This window comes from Anoplopoma fimbria, unplaced genomic scaffold (assembly GCF_027596085.1).
Source record: "Anoplopoma fimbria isolate UVic2021 breed Golden Eagle Sablefish unplaced genomic scaffold, Afim_UVic_2022 Un_contig_9145_pilon_pilon, whole genome shotgun sequence".
Classification (NCBI taxonomy): domain Eukaryota; kingdom Metazoa; phylum Chordata; class Actinopteri; order Perciformes; family Anoplopomatidae; genus Anoplopoma; species Anoplopoma fimbria.
The window spans coordinates 46,526-59,675 of record NW_026553801.1 but is presented as its reverse complement, the minus strand read 5'-3'; the positions used below and the strand labels follow the sequence as shown (position 1 = coordinate 59,675).

General features: G+C 38.8%; 2 protein-coding genes across 13 annotated transcripts; one reads left to right on the top strand and one right to left on the bottom strand.

The window, feature by feature from the left end:
- Nucleotides 1–499: 499 nt before the first annotated feature.
- On the bottom strand, nucleotides 500–4,608 carry LOC129116841 (OCIA domain-containing protein 2-like). Its single transcript, XM_054627535.1, has 7 exons — nucleotides 4,445–4,608; nucleotides 4,290–4,374; nucleotides 2,946–2,999; nucleotides 2,776–2,823; nucleotides 1,902–2,025; nucleotides 1,031–1,105; nucleotides 500–855 (listed from the first exon to the last, which is right to left on the bottom strand). The coding sequence occupies exons 1-6, from the start codon at nucleotides 4,529–4,531 to the stop codon at nucleotides 1,033–1,035; spliced, it is 471 nt and encodes a 156-aa protein (XP_054483510.1). The 5' UTR covers nucleotides 4,532–4,608; the 3' UTR covers nucleotides 500–855; nucleotides 1,031–1,032.
- Nucleotides 4,609–7,320: 2,712 nt separating this feature from the next.
- LOC129116837 (DCN1-like protein 4) lies at nucleotides 7,321–12,833 on the top strand. Of its 12 annotated transcripts, XM_054627528.1 has the most exons (12): nucleotides 7,616–7,791; nucleotides 8,310–8,363; nucleotides 8,674–8,744; nucleotides 8,859–8,898; nucleotides 9,036–9,123; nucleotides 9,259–9,353; nucleotides 9,489–9,559; nucleotides 10,368–10,459; nucleotides 10,605–10,713; nucleotides 11,236–11,340; nucleotides 11,977–12,079; nucleotides 12,229–12,833. In XM_054627528.1, exons 5-12 carry the CDS (start codon nucleotides 9,053–9,055, stop codon nucleotides 12,282–12,284), a joined length of 702 nt encoding a protein of 233 aa, XP_054483503.1. In that variant the 5' UTR covers nucleotides 7,616–7,791; nucleotides 8,310–8,363; nucleotides 8,674–8,744; nucleotides 8,859–8,898; nucleotides 9,036–9,052; the 3' UTR covers nucleotides 12,285–12,833. The 12 variants fall into 12 exon arrangements, with proteins under 12 accessions (XP_054483499.1, XP_054483498.1, XP_054483504.1 ...); XM_054627524.1 differs by lacking the exons at nucleotides 7,616–7,791; nucleotides 8,310–8,363 and adding an exon at nucleotides 7,321–7,369 and having other exon boundaries at nucleotides 9,259–9,347; XM_054627523.1 differs by lacking the exons at nucleotides 7,616–7,791; nucleotides 8,310–8,363 and adding an exon at nucleotides 7,321–7,369.
- The last annotated feature ends 317 nt before the right edge of the window (nucleotides 12,834–13,150 follow it).

The window sequence follows — 13,150 nt, the reverse complement described above, 5'->3', positions numbered from 1 at the left end:
CTTTGTGCCATGTCGTAGAGTACATGAAGTAACTTGAGGTGCTGTAAAAAGTTTATACTGCATGGCATTGTTGTCTCATTGTCTGTCCATCCCATATTAAAATATATCATTGGATTGGCCACAGGACAAAGTATATTCAAAAAAAATAGCTCTATTGTGTCAGATTTTACAGCTAATAAAGCTTCCTAATATTTTTCAGAGGGATGATTAGTCACCTTAAAATAAATGTGTTCTCTGAGGCGACATTAAACATAAAAATATGATGATCTGTGATGTTTCCATCACTCAAAACACCTGAAACTCTGCAGAGAGCTGCTGCTGAGACACTCGTCCCCAAACAGATGGTGCTCCTGGTTAAACGGGAAAAACACTCAAGTCACAATTACAGATAAAAAGACAATAAAAAGATGAGATTTGGGACAAATATACTGTCTTTTTCTTCTTAAGTGAAGGTAAGCAAATGTGAGAAAACACAGAATGATTGTAATAATATTTCAAAAAAATATTTTATTTTTATTTTGTGTCGTTGTTACAAAAGTATATTGAAGCTGATAATGAAACCAAGCTACATGTGCTTAATTTCTCTGTTGCACTCCATACAAAAGACTTTGTACTCCTGCAGATTAAATAATACAGATGAAACTGTAAATACATGACAGAGTATCTCTGACTGAAAGGAGAGGAGCTCACCCTAGTGGACATTTTAGTGCATGGTTTCTCCTGAATAACTAATGTGCAATATATCAAAATATACTTTGGACAAATTATAGGCATTATTTATGGTGTTAAAGACACAGAAAAGCTGCAGCTGATGTTTCCACGCTGACAGTCGATCCTTCAGTGTTTCTGATGAGGCTGAAAAATAAAATGAAACACATAAAGAGCACATTCAAGTTATTTTAACATGAATATATAAATGCAGAAAACACACTGGAGATAAGGATCAGCTCTCACATACCTCAGCATGTATTGCACATTTTTCTTATTTCTCTTTAGAGTTGTTTACATGAGCAGCATCTGATCCACTCACCTTTAACCTTTCAGTTGTTCTGCAGAAGCAGCTGGAGCTTTTTTCTTACATTCTTCACACACATGGTGGCAGGACCTGAAGGGAAGACATTCTGTTTAATGATCGATATTTATTATGAATGAATTGTTGCAGCACAAACACGACGGAAGAAACGGTTGAATCAACGACTTAAATGTAATTTATTGCGAATTCTTGAAGCAAGGAAAAATGAGATTTACGCCGAATGATTATTTTTAGGTAGTATATTGTAATCTGTGGTATACAATTTAAACACACAAACACATTGTCTATCTATTGTTTTTGTTTTATTTTTTGCCTGTTTTATTTTTTTGTGGATACATTATTATCTTATTTTAATCTATTTAGTTTGTCTGTTTGATTGCTTGAGAAACAAACAAAATAAACATGTTTTTCTTTACTTTTGTATTCAAAATGTTTTTTTATGTGAAAACTAATAATGGAAGTGGAAACAATTCAATTATTTGGTTAAATGTGAGTAAAAGCTGTACAAAGTTATGTTTTGATAAAGTCATATCTCCACTGCTCTTATCATAATAAGTGTTATTTCTTACAAACAGAGAAGAAAAGACTGCCATGACAAAACGAGAGTACGAAGCAGGATTTCTGCACAAATTTACCTTTAAAAAAAACTTTATTGATAAATTGTACATATTTTTCTGGTATGTTTTGGTATTTTAATTTTAAATATATCTATGTTTCTTGATTTTTGTGCTTACTTTTATTTTTATTTTCTCTGTTTATGTTACATCAATACAAATCCTTTGTATATGTGAACTTACTTTACCTACAATAAACCAGATTCAGATTTTATAACAAGACAGTGACACCTTTAAATGAATGTATTCCCTACCTGTGTCCAGGACGAGACCAGGGACCAAATCCTGGTCGACCCTCAAGGCCAATCGCCTGAAACTTGCTCCGACAAGTTCCAACATAAGATGCTTTCCCCAAGGCATAACCGAGGATCCCAGCAACTAAAGGAAAAATAGACTTATATTAGAGAATGATGACTGATGGGGGATATTAAAGGAGACATTACAGGTGAACAGAGTAAAAATAGTTTGTTTCATGTTGTTGACATATTAGAGTCAACGGTATTTACAGAGAGAATTTAGATTATGTCTTTGTATCACTCCGTAAAGTGGAAAATACTGTCAACAAACATAAAAAAAACTATTTTCTCCATGTTTTCAGTAATAAATGTTGTATAAATCAGGCTATGAATGATATATGAACAAACCCCTCTGTAGAAACCTTCAGAATATAGAGAGGAATGAAGCTGTAAAGTTTGGTGTATGTAAGAGCTACTGAAGTGGAGATTTATGGATCAGAGTCTGAGAAAAAACTCATTTAGAGAAAACGTCCTTTAAAGATATGTTTAGTTAAATTACATACATGTTGAAGACACTACAGGTGAATAGGGTAAAAAAAATAACTAATAGATATCAACATGAAACTTCACCAGTTGATTACTGACATTAAGATGATTATTTTTTGTATTACAAGTTTTCTGAAATCTTATGTTTAAATATGCAAATGAGGCATTATCTAATGGTAACTTTTGGTGAATTTAGGAGAAATCTACAGACGCAAATAGACAAAGAAGTAAAATATATGTCTGAAAGAGGACGTGTTATGGAAGTAATATGAATAACAATGTTTTAGCCCGTAATGTCTCTCCCATTAACAGCAATACAAAGTCAAAAATACTGGATGATGCATACCTGCTAGCTTTGGAAATGGACCAAATCTCTTTGATGAATTCCAAATGCCTGCATGGAAGAAAAAAAAATGAATTCAAAACCAAATGGTAGATAAGTACAAAAATGCTTGCTTTTTATGTGTCACAATGATACGATGTGAGAAGAAGAGGGTTTGAATGTGAGAGCTTTACCTTTGTAGATGAGTCCTCCAGTGACGGCCATGCTGCCCAGAGAGAAGGGAAGAGCTGAGGAAAGAGAACAAAGTCAATTCAAAGCTGATTAAAGCCATTATATATTATATTAAATTGTATTGACTGATTCAACACTTTAAATTTGGTCAAGACCCATTCACTTCCTGTCATGGATCCATCCGGCCTCGTTTGACTTTGAGTTTAATCTGATTAAACTTTGAACTGTGAAGTATAAAGACGTATGTGAGCAAACGGACGGAGATGACTTCTCTCTCAGGAATTGTTGCCGTTTCATGTTTACATTAGTGAATAGTGAGATGACTCTCAGCAGCTGCAGGACATTAAGACAATAAAGTGTTGACATATGAAACATTAATCATTTACAGTCACAATAATCTGTGAGAGGTATGGAGCGACTGTCATGGCAAGATCTGTGTGGGTGTGAACAAAACACTAAATCTCTTGTTGTTTTAGCAGCTCAGTCATTTTTTTTCAGAGATTTTGTTTGGTTTTGTTTGGTTTATAAACTCGGGTTGAACTCAGGACACTCCCTGCCTCGCTTTGTCCAACCCAAACTGGAAACTTGATCTTATCAGGCCGAGTGAAATAAGGTGAGACACTACGGGCAAAAATGTCGTTTTACATAAACTGGTCAATAAAACTTTGTCTGTCTGCGTCTGTAGATTTCTCCAAAAGTTACCATTAGATAATGCCTCATTTGCATATGTAAACATAACATTTCAGAAAACTTGTAATACAAAAAATAATCATCTTAATGTCAGTAATCAACTGGTGAAGTTTCATGTTGATATCTATTAGTTATTTTTTTTACCCTATTCACCTGTAGAGTCTTCAACATGTATGTAATTTAACTAAACATATCTTTAAAGGACGTTTTCTCTAAATGAGTTTTTTCTCAGACTCTGATCCAGAAATCTCCACTTCAGTAGCTCTTACATACACCAAACTTTACAGCTTCATTCCTCTCTATATTCTGAAGGTTAACACAGAGGGGTTTGTTCATAAATCATTCATAGCCTGATTTATACAACATTTATTACTAAAAACATGGAGAAAATTGAAAAGAATTGTCTGTAGGGTATAACATTAACTTGTAATAAATATTTTTTTCTTAATGTCAGTCATCAACTGGGGAAGTTTCATGGTGATATCTATTAGTTAACTTCAAATACACATGGAAGTACATAATTAATATACTGTGTATGAAAAGTTTACTGCCAGTTGTTGAAGCCTTTGATTTAAGCATTTTGGCAGCCACCATTTTAGGTTTTTTTTTTTACAATAATTAATAATAAACATTTGTGAATATATTAAAGATAATACCTCTATACCAGAAGCTTTCCTCGTGGCATTCTTTCCACACCTTCCTCAGATCATCTCTGTGGACGTGGTGGTCCCCCATGGGACACTGTAGAGACACACAGGTTCAGGTATCACATCTGCAGGCAGTGATGGTCCATCCGACCCGAGACTCTCACCTTCCATCCCCCTTTATCCGGACCAGCTGTTCCTGCAGCATCGCCCGTCTTCACCGTGATAGTTTCTCCGGCTGTTTCAGAACTCATGATGCAAAAAGATTCAGATTCTTTTTATTTCCTATAACCAGGTTCCTATAACCAGAAGTGTGCAACTCTCTGCAGCTCATGCACTTCCTCTTTCTCTCTTTCTCTCTCTCTCTCTCTGTGCCTTTTATCTGCTTTTATTCGCTCCTCCCTGTTTGTAAACCCGCCCCAATAAAAAGAACAGACTAGAGGCTCTTTCTATTAAGAAAAAACATATTTTAAAACATAGAATTTTGCAGAAACAATATATAGAATTTAAAAGACAAGTCAAAAACTGTATGTGCAATGGGATTATTGCCCCTTGCATGATGGAAACTTTATTGACATTAAGTAGAAGCAATCAGTCTTTGTGGTAGAACTGGTTTCATAAAACATCCCGTAGTTTTCATGGTTTGTGAAAGATCTCTTAGTAATATGTGTTAATAAAACAGACTAGAGGCTCTTTCTATTAAGAAAAAACACCTTTTAAAATATAGAATTTTGCAGAAACAATATATAGAATTTAAAAGACAAGTCAAAAACTGTGACATATAAAGATGTTTTTCTATTTGTCACATAAGATAAAACACAAATTATGAACCAATAATGCTCCATGTGCAGGTTCACCTCTGTACATCTATATACACCTACAGGTAGGACACACCTTTATCAGCTGTGGGCTTTGATTCTTTTGTGCATTTGTTTTATTAAGTATGTGCAATAGGATTATTGCCCCTTTTACGTGTACAAGCAGGTACGATGGAAACTTTATTGACATTAAGTAGAAGCAATCAGTCTTTGTGGTAGAACTGGTTTCATAAAACATCCCGTAGTTTTCATGGTTTGTGAAAGATCTCTTAATAATATGTGTGACTGTGACACATATTTAAACTAATTGTATTTAATAACATTATAATTAAAAATGAAAGTATGTTATGTGCATTTAATTACAAGTGGATAAAGGAGTGCTGAATCAGTTACTTTATTAGAAGTTTACTCCCACTGGACAAAGGTCTGGTTAATAGACGTTAGATCAAAGAATGGTTTATTAACACTGATAAAGAAAATACAAAGAGAGTTTGCATAATCATTGTCACGCTCAAAGACATTTCAACATTACTCTTGTTTAAATATGCAGAAATTCCACTTTTATATTAACTATTTAATACTAATTGAAGCTTTCCAAACTTGTTTTCTTTTATATCTAAACGCAAATAATGTACAAAAAACAAACAGTAAATGCATTAACCTGTACAGTCAGCATTAGGTCAAAGGTCAGCCTCTTTGTACAACTAGTCAGGAGTGGCAGTCTAGTCATGCTCAAAGAACGGCATATTGATAATTATAACAATAAAACATTACTACTACTACTACGTCTAATAAAATTAATAATCTTTATTCATACAGCACTTTTCAAAGTTACAAAGTGTGCTACATAATTACAAGAGGAACAACAAGATTTCAGGACTACAACAACATTAAATAATGTCATTACAACAATATAAAATAAACAGAAATAAAATACCCAATTGATACAAAAATAAACAAGCAACAACAGTAACAGATAAGATAAGTTAGAAATAAAATGATGTACTTGCTTTAATAAAACCTAATAGAAAAGATAATAGAAGTGATTTAAATTATCACTAATGATATATATTTATATACACTTGCAAAATGTAAAAACATAAAATGTAAACCATCCTTTGGTGTTTGATTTTTACCTCTTACTTTTTTCTTTTTACAAAATGAAGCAAAACACTTAAACTAGGAAGATCTCTGGTATATAATAATGAGAATAAATATGAACAAAATTTAAAATCATACCATCTAAACTAACAAGTAAAATCTGATTTGGATTTAAATTAAACACTGTTATTAAACTTGTTTACAAGATATTTAATCAAAGAAACCAGGAAGTGCATGTTTGGATTTACTAAGTTTTTCTATTTACAGATAGAAAAACTGAGTAAAATATTCTCCCTCTGAGATGTAGTGGAGTAGAAGTACAACAATTAACAACTAAGTTTAAATACAATTAGTACATTCTACCACTTTGTTACTGCAAAAACAATAACACATCCTGTTATTCTCAGGAGCTGGTTTGTCCAGAGCTACCCTGAAGGCAACACTACTGGAAATGGTTGCGTTCAGGGTCTTTTTTTAAAGGTTGTTAATTTGTGTTCTTTGTGACAGATGCAGTTAACCAGTTAAACATTTATATAATTAATACACATGTTACTGGTGTTGAAAAAACTAAACTGGGAGCTGCAGCTGACTGGGTCTGTTCGATTTGTGTCAAGTCACAGACTTATAGTCACCTGACCAGCAAGTGTTTATGATGATAATTAAAGCTTTATTTGGGGGCAGAAACAACTGAAAACACTCCAGATGTGTCATTAACTTCTGTTGTTTATATATCATCACAAAACGAGATGTAAATCATGTTAAAACAAGCGCACCAGCACTAAGCACCGCCCGGCTAAGCTGTCACCGAATGAACTCAAACAGCGGGTTCACGGGGGCGGTCAGCCACGTGACTGACGGGGACCAATCAGATGCCATCGTGGGAGTGACGTGCTCACAAGAAGAAAAAACAGCCAATCAGGAGCGGAGCTAGCGCAGCCTGTTTGGGGAGCTCTGACCAATCAGATGCTCATGGGCGGGGCTTAAACGCCTTCTTGTGACGCAACAGAGCCGGTAGCGAATCAACAGCGAGCAGAGGCGTGACCGGGAAGAGCGCACAAGCAATCAGCGCGCAGTGGGCGTGGCTTATCCCAGCAGAGGCCACGCCCATTGGCCGGTCTCAGGACTTCCCACAGACAGTTGTATGTTTCATAAAAATGCACTCTGATGCGGCAAGTAAGTAGTAACGCTCCAGAGGCTTTCTGTGCATCATATGAGAACCTTTAGTGACGCAAAGGAGCGAGCAGGAGAACCGCAGCGTGACGCGTGGGGGTTCTACACCTGCTTCCAGCTCGGGGTTCTGCAGAATTAGAGGAGAACCGGTGCTGTTTGGTGGCTCCCTTTGTATCTGCAGGGCTTTTTCTTGGGCGACAACAAAGGGAGGACAGGGAGAGTAGACCAGGTTTAGTCCTCCTGCAGTCATGCATGTGTGTGTGCATGCATGAGTGTGCATGCATGTGTGTGTGTGTGTGTGTGTGTGTGCAAGGTTTTTAGTTTCCCCTGATGCCAATCTGTGCATTGTGTGTTTTTCATATTCATCATCACCGAGGATGCACCGCACGTTTCCACGCACACTCGGGATGCGGTGCAGAGCAGGGGTCAGTGTTCTGCTTCTGTTACAGAGAAAGGAAAAAATTGTGACGCAGTTGTGTAAAAAAAAAAAAAAAAAAAAAAAAAACATATTTCATTGGTGTGCAATGCTGCAGCAGGGCCGTCGGGCTGTGCGACACCTGAGGACCAGCTTGCTGCAGGAAGAACTGTGGCTGTGGGCCAAGCAGCCATAGCATGTTAGATGATCTGTTTTTAAACACAATGTAGGATGCATTCAGTCAGATGGGGGGGTCAGAACAGGCTCTGAGAGGAATAGTTGTTGAGTCTAAAGCTTGGGATTTGTAGTTCAGCTTCCAGCCTGAGCAGAGGCATCAGTGGCTTTCTTTTAAAGGAAGTGGACTACAACTCCCACACACCCAACTCTCCAGATACTTTGTAAACTCTGTGCAAGTTGCGCGTCTGCACTGCTATTTTAGGTATGCAGCTACTGCTCGGCCCTGTGTGTGTGTGTGAGTGAGTATGTGTGTGTGTGTTTTTTTAAAATGTCTGGTTTTTGGCTTTGCAGAAATAAATCTGGATTCGGGGTAGGAGGGGTGCATAGATGACATTTGGCAACAAGGTAGCACGCGCACGATCACACATCGAGTTTGCATGTCGAGGAATGCACACAGTCACTCCCTCATTACTGTGAGAGATGTTTTTTTCCTTTTTTCTGAAACCCTCTTAAAGTAGAAATCACACTGAAGTAAGTTGAAGAATCGATTATTGATTGGTGGCAAAAAGACACTGATCACAGGGTTGTTGTTGTTGGTGCTGCGATGATGTCACCTTCTTGTACCCTTGTGCAAAGCTCACGAGTCTAATGAGGAGCAGCAGGCTGTGTGTTGTGTTGGAGTTTGAATTTAATCTTTCTGTTGTTGTGGAAATAGATTTACAGCTGAGTTCCCACTTGACTACGCTGGCCAGCATCCATAAGATCCACCACACCTTGCACAGGCTGGTAAATACATGTTGGCAGCTTGTGTATTTTATATATTTTAATATATATATATTTAAGGTGTTAGTGTGTGTGCGTGTGTCCTGCTCACATGCATGTGGTTTCTCGTTCTGATAGAACCTGACAGAAGACGTTGGACAGGATAGCCGCCCCTCAGGTAACGAGGGGCAACGTCTGAACTTTGGGTCTTTTCTGCCGGCTCTTTTTTTTAAAGAACACATGCATGTTTAGCAAGATACATATATGCATCATCTGTATGTTGCTTATAATTCTGTTTTCCATTTGCTTCCTCAGCGTGTTGCCCCAGAGCCATGCCTCCTAGGAAAAAGAGGAGACCCTCTGCTGGAGACGACATGTCGGCCAAGAAAAGTCGCCAAGACAGGTGTGTTTTAAAAGAGGAGCATTGTGCTTATTAAAGAAGAATAACTTGCAAAAGACATAATGGAGAAAAGCCTTTTTTTTTTTTATCACATTGCAATTCTGAATTTCTGCTGATCTTTCTTCTTTTCCTCTGCAGCGTTTTCAGAAAACACGAAACGCCACAAATCCGTGAAGAGGAGACATTTTCCAGTAAAAGATGTCTGGAGTGGTTCTACGAATATGCAGGTGAAGGTTTGAGACTTTTAAACTTATCACTCAGGTCATGATACATTCTCTGTTTATGTGCATTTCAGCAGTAATCAGTAAAGTGGTTTTCTTTCCTCATGTGAAATGAACGTGGCTTCACACCTGTCCTGTCCTCACTAGGTTGTGACGACGTGGTGGGTCCAGAGGGCATGGAGAAGTTCTGTGAGGACATCGGGGTGGAGCCGGAGAACGTGAGAAGATTTCTATCTCTATTCATTTGGACATCCTTCTGGTTGTGTTTTGTGATGGGCATTTCTCATCATTTTATGTTTTAATCAATAATTAGTTAGGTCACTACTTATTTACACCAGTTCTTTATTTCAAGGGTTATGGAGGTCAGTTGCTTTTGTTGACTTGTGTAAATCTTCACTTTAACTGTCTCCACCACAGCTGTGAGTGTAGTTGGAGGACCTCGACCCGACAGAAAAAGCAAAGGAGATAATAAATTACACCAAAACATTAAAAAGCACGATTGAAAAAACCAAACAGTATCGTCGGGGCTTATCTCCCTAACTCCCTTCTAAAATAATTTAGCACAAGGGTTTGTTTAATACCTGGGTGTTCGTACGCATTCCTAGCTTCTGAAAACTTAAACACGAAAAGGCTCTCGGAGGAGCCAGTGTTAAGTTTGTCCGCTCCGGGCTACTGTAGAAACTAGGGATGGTTACAGTGGGGATTTTATCAATAATAGTACTCTTATCAATACTGCTAATCTGTTCTGGTCCTTACCGATATTCTCATTGGTTCTTTTTGATTATTTTGTCATTTCATTTTTTGTTTTTATTTATTATTCTTGTATTTTTCTTGAGCAGCCATACAAGAAGTTCCTCTTTGGGGGCATCCCTACTAGAACATGGCGGACTCCGCCTCCTGCTCCTTTTGTAGATATAAAAGGTTTCTTCTAAGCTAAATAAGACACAACGATTCTTAGTTTTCAGGTGACTATACACTGATTATAACACAGTTATTAATATTATATGACTATGTGTTTGTGTCCAGGTGGTGATGCTGGTTCTTGCCTGGAAGCTGGACGCCCAGAGTATGGGATACTTCACCCTCCAGGAGTGGCTGAGAGGAATGGGCTCGCTGCAGTACGTCAGTCACATACTTCTTATCTGTCGCATGCCGTTTCAAAAGATTCTTGTTTCATGTAGTTTGCAGAATGCTCTCGGTACTCAGCAGAGCAGGCAGTAGTGTAGATTCCGACTAAAGCTCTTTTTTTCCTGCTGCTGTCAGGTGCGACTCCACGGAGCGGCTGAGGAACTCGCTCGACTACCTGAGATCTGTCCTGAACGACAGTACCAGTTTTAAGCTCATTTATAGATACGCCTTTGATTTTGCCCGGGTGAGTCAAGCTAAGTTATTATTTTCCTTCAAAGACACTCACATACACAGCGTTATAAAACAAGTTCTGCTCATTTTAAGTTGTTTACCGATACCATTATCAGAAATGCAGCCGGATTGGTACTCAGCAATGACGAACCGGTTCTGGTACCAGAATCTGATTCGGAAAATCTCTAGTTTGAATATTAGAACAGATGTTTTCTAAGCTCTTATTCAAGCCAATGTTCAGACCACTCTTAATGTTTTGAGGTCAAGATCATTCTCCAGTTTGACTTGGAAAGCTGTTATCAAATGTACATAGTCTGACTTTCGTCTCATGTGGACACTGAAATGTGATTTAAGGAAAGCAACTCGCTCTGTTACAGTGAACGAAAACATGACGCAGTGGTTGTTTCATATTTGAGTACCAGTCGTGGTGTGTTTTGGGGGAAACGTAGATCTTGATGATGCTATTAGACCGGCCCCTCTGTTACAAAATGTGGTGGACATTTTTCATGACGCTGTGGGCGTTTTGATTGGACAGGAAAAGGATCAGAGGAGTTTGGACTTGAACACAGCCAAGTGCATGCTGGGTCTTCTTCTGGGGAAGACGTGGCCTCTGTTTCCCGTGTTTAATCAGTTTCTAGAGGTAAGCGTCAAATTTGTCCCGTACTGGAGTTGTGTATAAAAGGTTTGTTTTAGTGGCCGTTATCTTGTTGCTATTTTTACGCCCTCAAATCTATAATTGTCAACGGGCGGAAGCGAGAGGGACGGCTGCACCACGAGATAGAAATTGTTTTCAGGTGTTGACCTGTCAATCAGTGTGTAGCCCCGCCCCTAAAGCATCCCCTGCTTTATGGTCTGTTTGACTCTAAATGGAGCATCATTTACTAAATGAACATCATGCTGTATTGAAGAAGACTTGAAACTAGAGATTGAGACCATAAACTCATGTTTACAATGTTTACTGAGGGAATAAATCAAGAGAGAAGTAGAGTCATTTTCTCATAGACTTCTATACAACCAGAGGAGTCGCCCCCTGATGGACAGTAGAGAGAATGCAGCTTTAAGACATGAAGCATCGACTTCACTCTGCAGAACACATTTAAAAAGACTAGATCTAAAATAGCTGCCAAAACGAACATTTCTATGGAGCAGAAACGAATAGTGGCCTATGCTACGCTATGATTGGCCAGTCGGCGTTTGAGGGGCGGGACTTGACATAAATAGGGTTGTTCGAACTAAAAAGGTTATTAATGTAATTAATTAGTTCACTGTTCCTCAGCAATCCAAGTACAAAGTCATCAACAAGGACCAATGGTGCAATGTTTTAGAGTTCAGCAGGACAATCAACCTGGACCTCAGCAACTACGATGAGGACGGTGCCTGTGAGTGGACACACCTACACACACACACACACACACACACACACACACACACACACACACACACACACACACACACACACCTACCTACACATGAACATGAGCGTCCCATGAATGAGTGTTTTCGAATCTCGTCTCTGTTCTTTCATCAGGGCCAGTTTTGTTGGACGAGTTTGTGGAATGGTACAAGGAGAGACAGATGTCATAGAAGAGCAAGAAAAAAAAAACAATGGAGGAAAGAAACACAACTGTGACAACAAACGACTATGAGAATCAACAACCGACAAGTAAACAATACAACAATGGTAAAGCAGTGACTGTGGGCGCTTCCGGGTAGAGGAGAGGGGGTTTATGGGTAGGCTAGGAGGGTGTGTGTGTGGTTGTGTGTGTGTGGCGGGGGGGCAGACGCTGGGTTTGCAGCCTGGGTGAACGCCGCCCAGAAAAGCATGGAGGGCTGCCATAGTGAGGTTATGTCTCCTATCAAAGTTGCATAGTCGGCGAGCTTGCAGCAATCCCCCCCCTCACCCCCTCACCCCCTCACCCAGTGGCATTGCTCTCTCTCACTGTGACCCGTCATATTGCTGTGTGTGTGTGTGTGTGTGTGTGTGCGTGTGTTTGGATAACATGAGATCACACATGGACGATGGAAGCTGAACGGTTTTGTGTGTTTGTCAGAGAAAAACGAACCATTCATGCATTTTGTGTCGGAGTCTTTAAAAGGGGTCACTTTGATCCGGGGCACACTTTAAACTATGAATGATGGACTTGGAACTATTTTTTTCTGTTTGTCGTATTTTGAGTTCTTCAAGAAGCACACTGTGTCAAAAAACGGTTGATGGCAGGTTTCGGTTGTCGAGCTGTTTACGTTTAATTTGTGCCAGTGATTTATCATTCTTCCCCTCCTCTTCATTTTTGTTCCTTCCTGCTGTTTCTCCTCCAGCTAATGCTAACAGTTTGCTAACCCCCCTCCCTCCCTCCCCCTCCAAAGGCTTCAGACCTCATAACACCAAACCAATCAGCATTGCTGCTTACTAACTCTTATCACAGTGCGGCGGTGAGCCACTCGCTCTGATC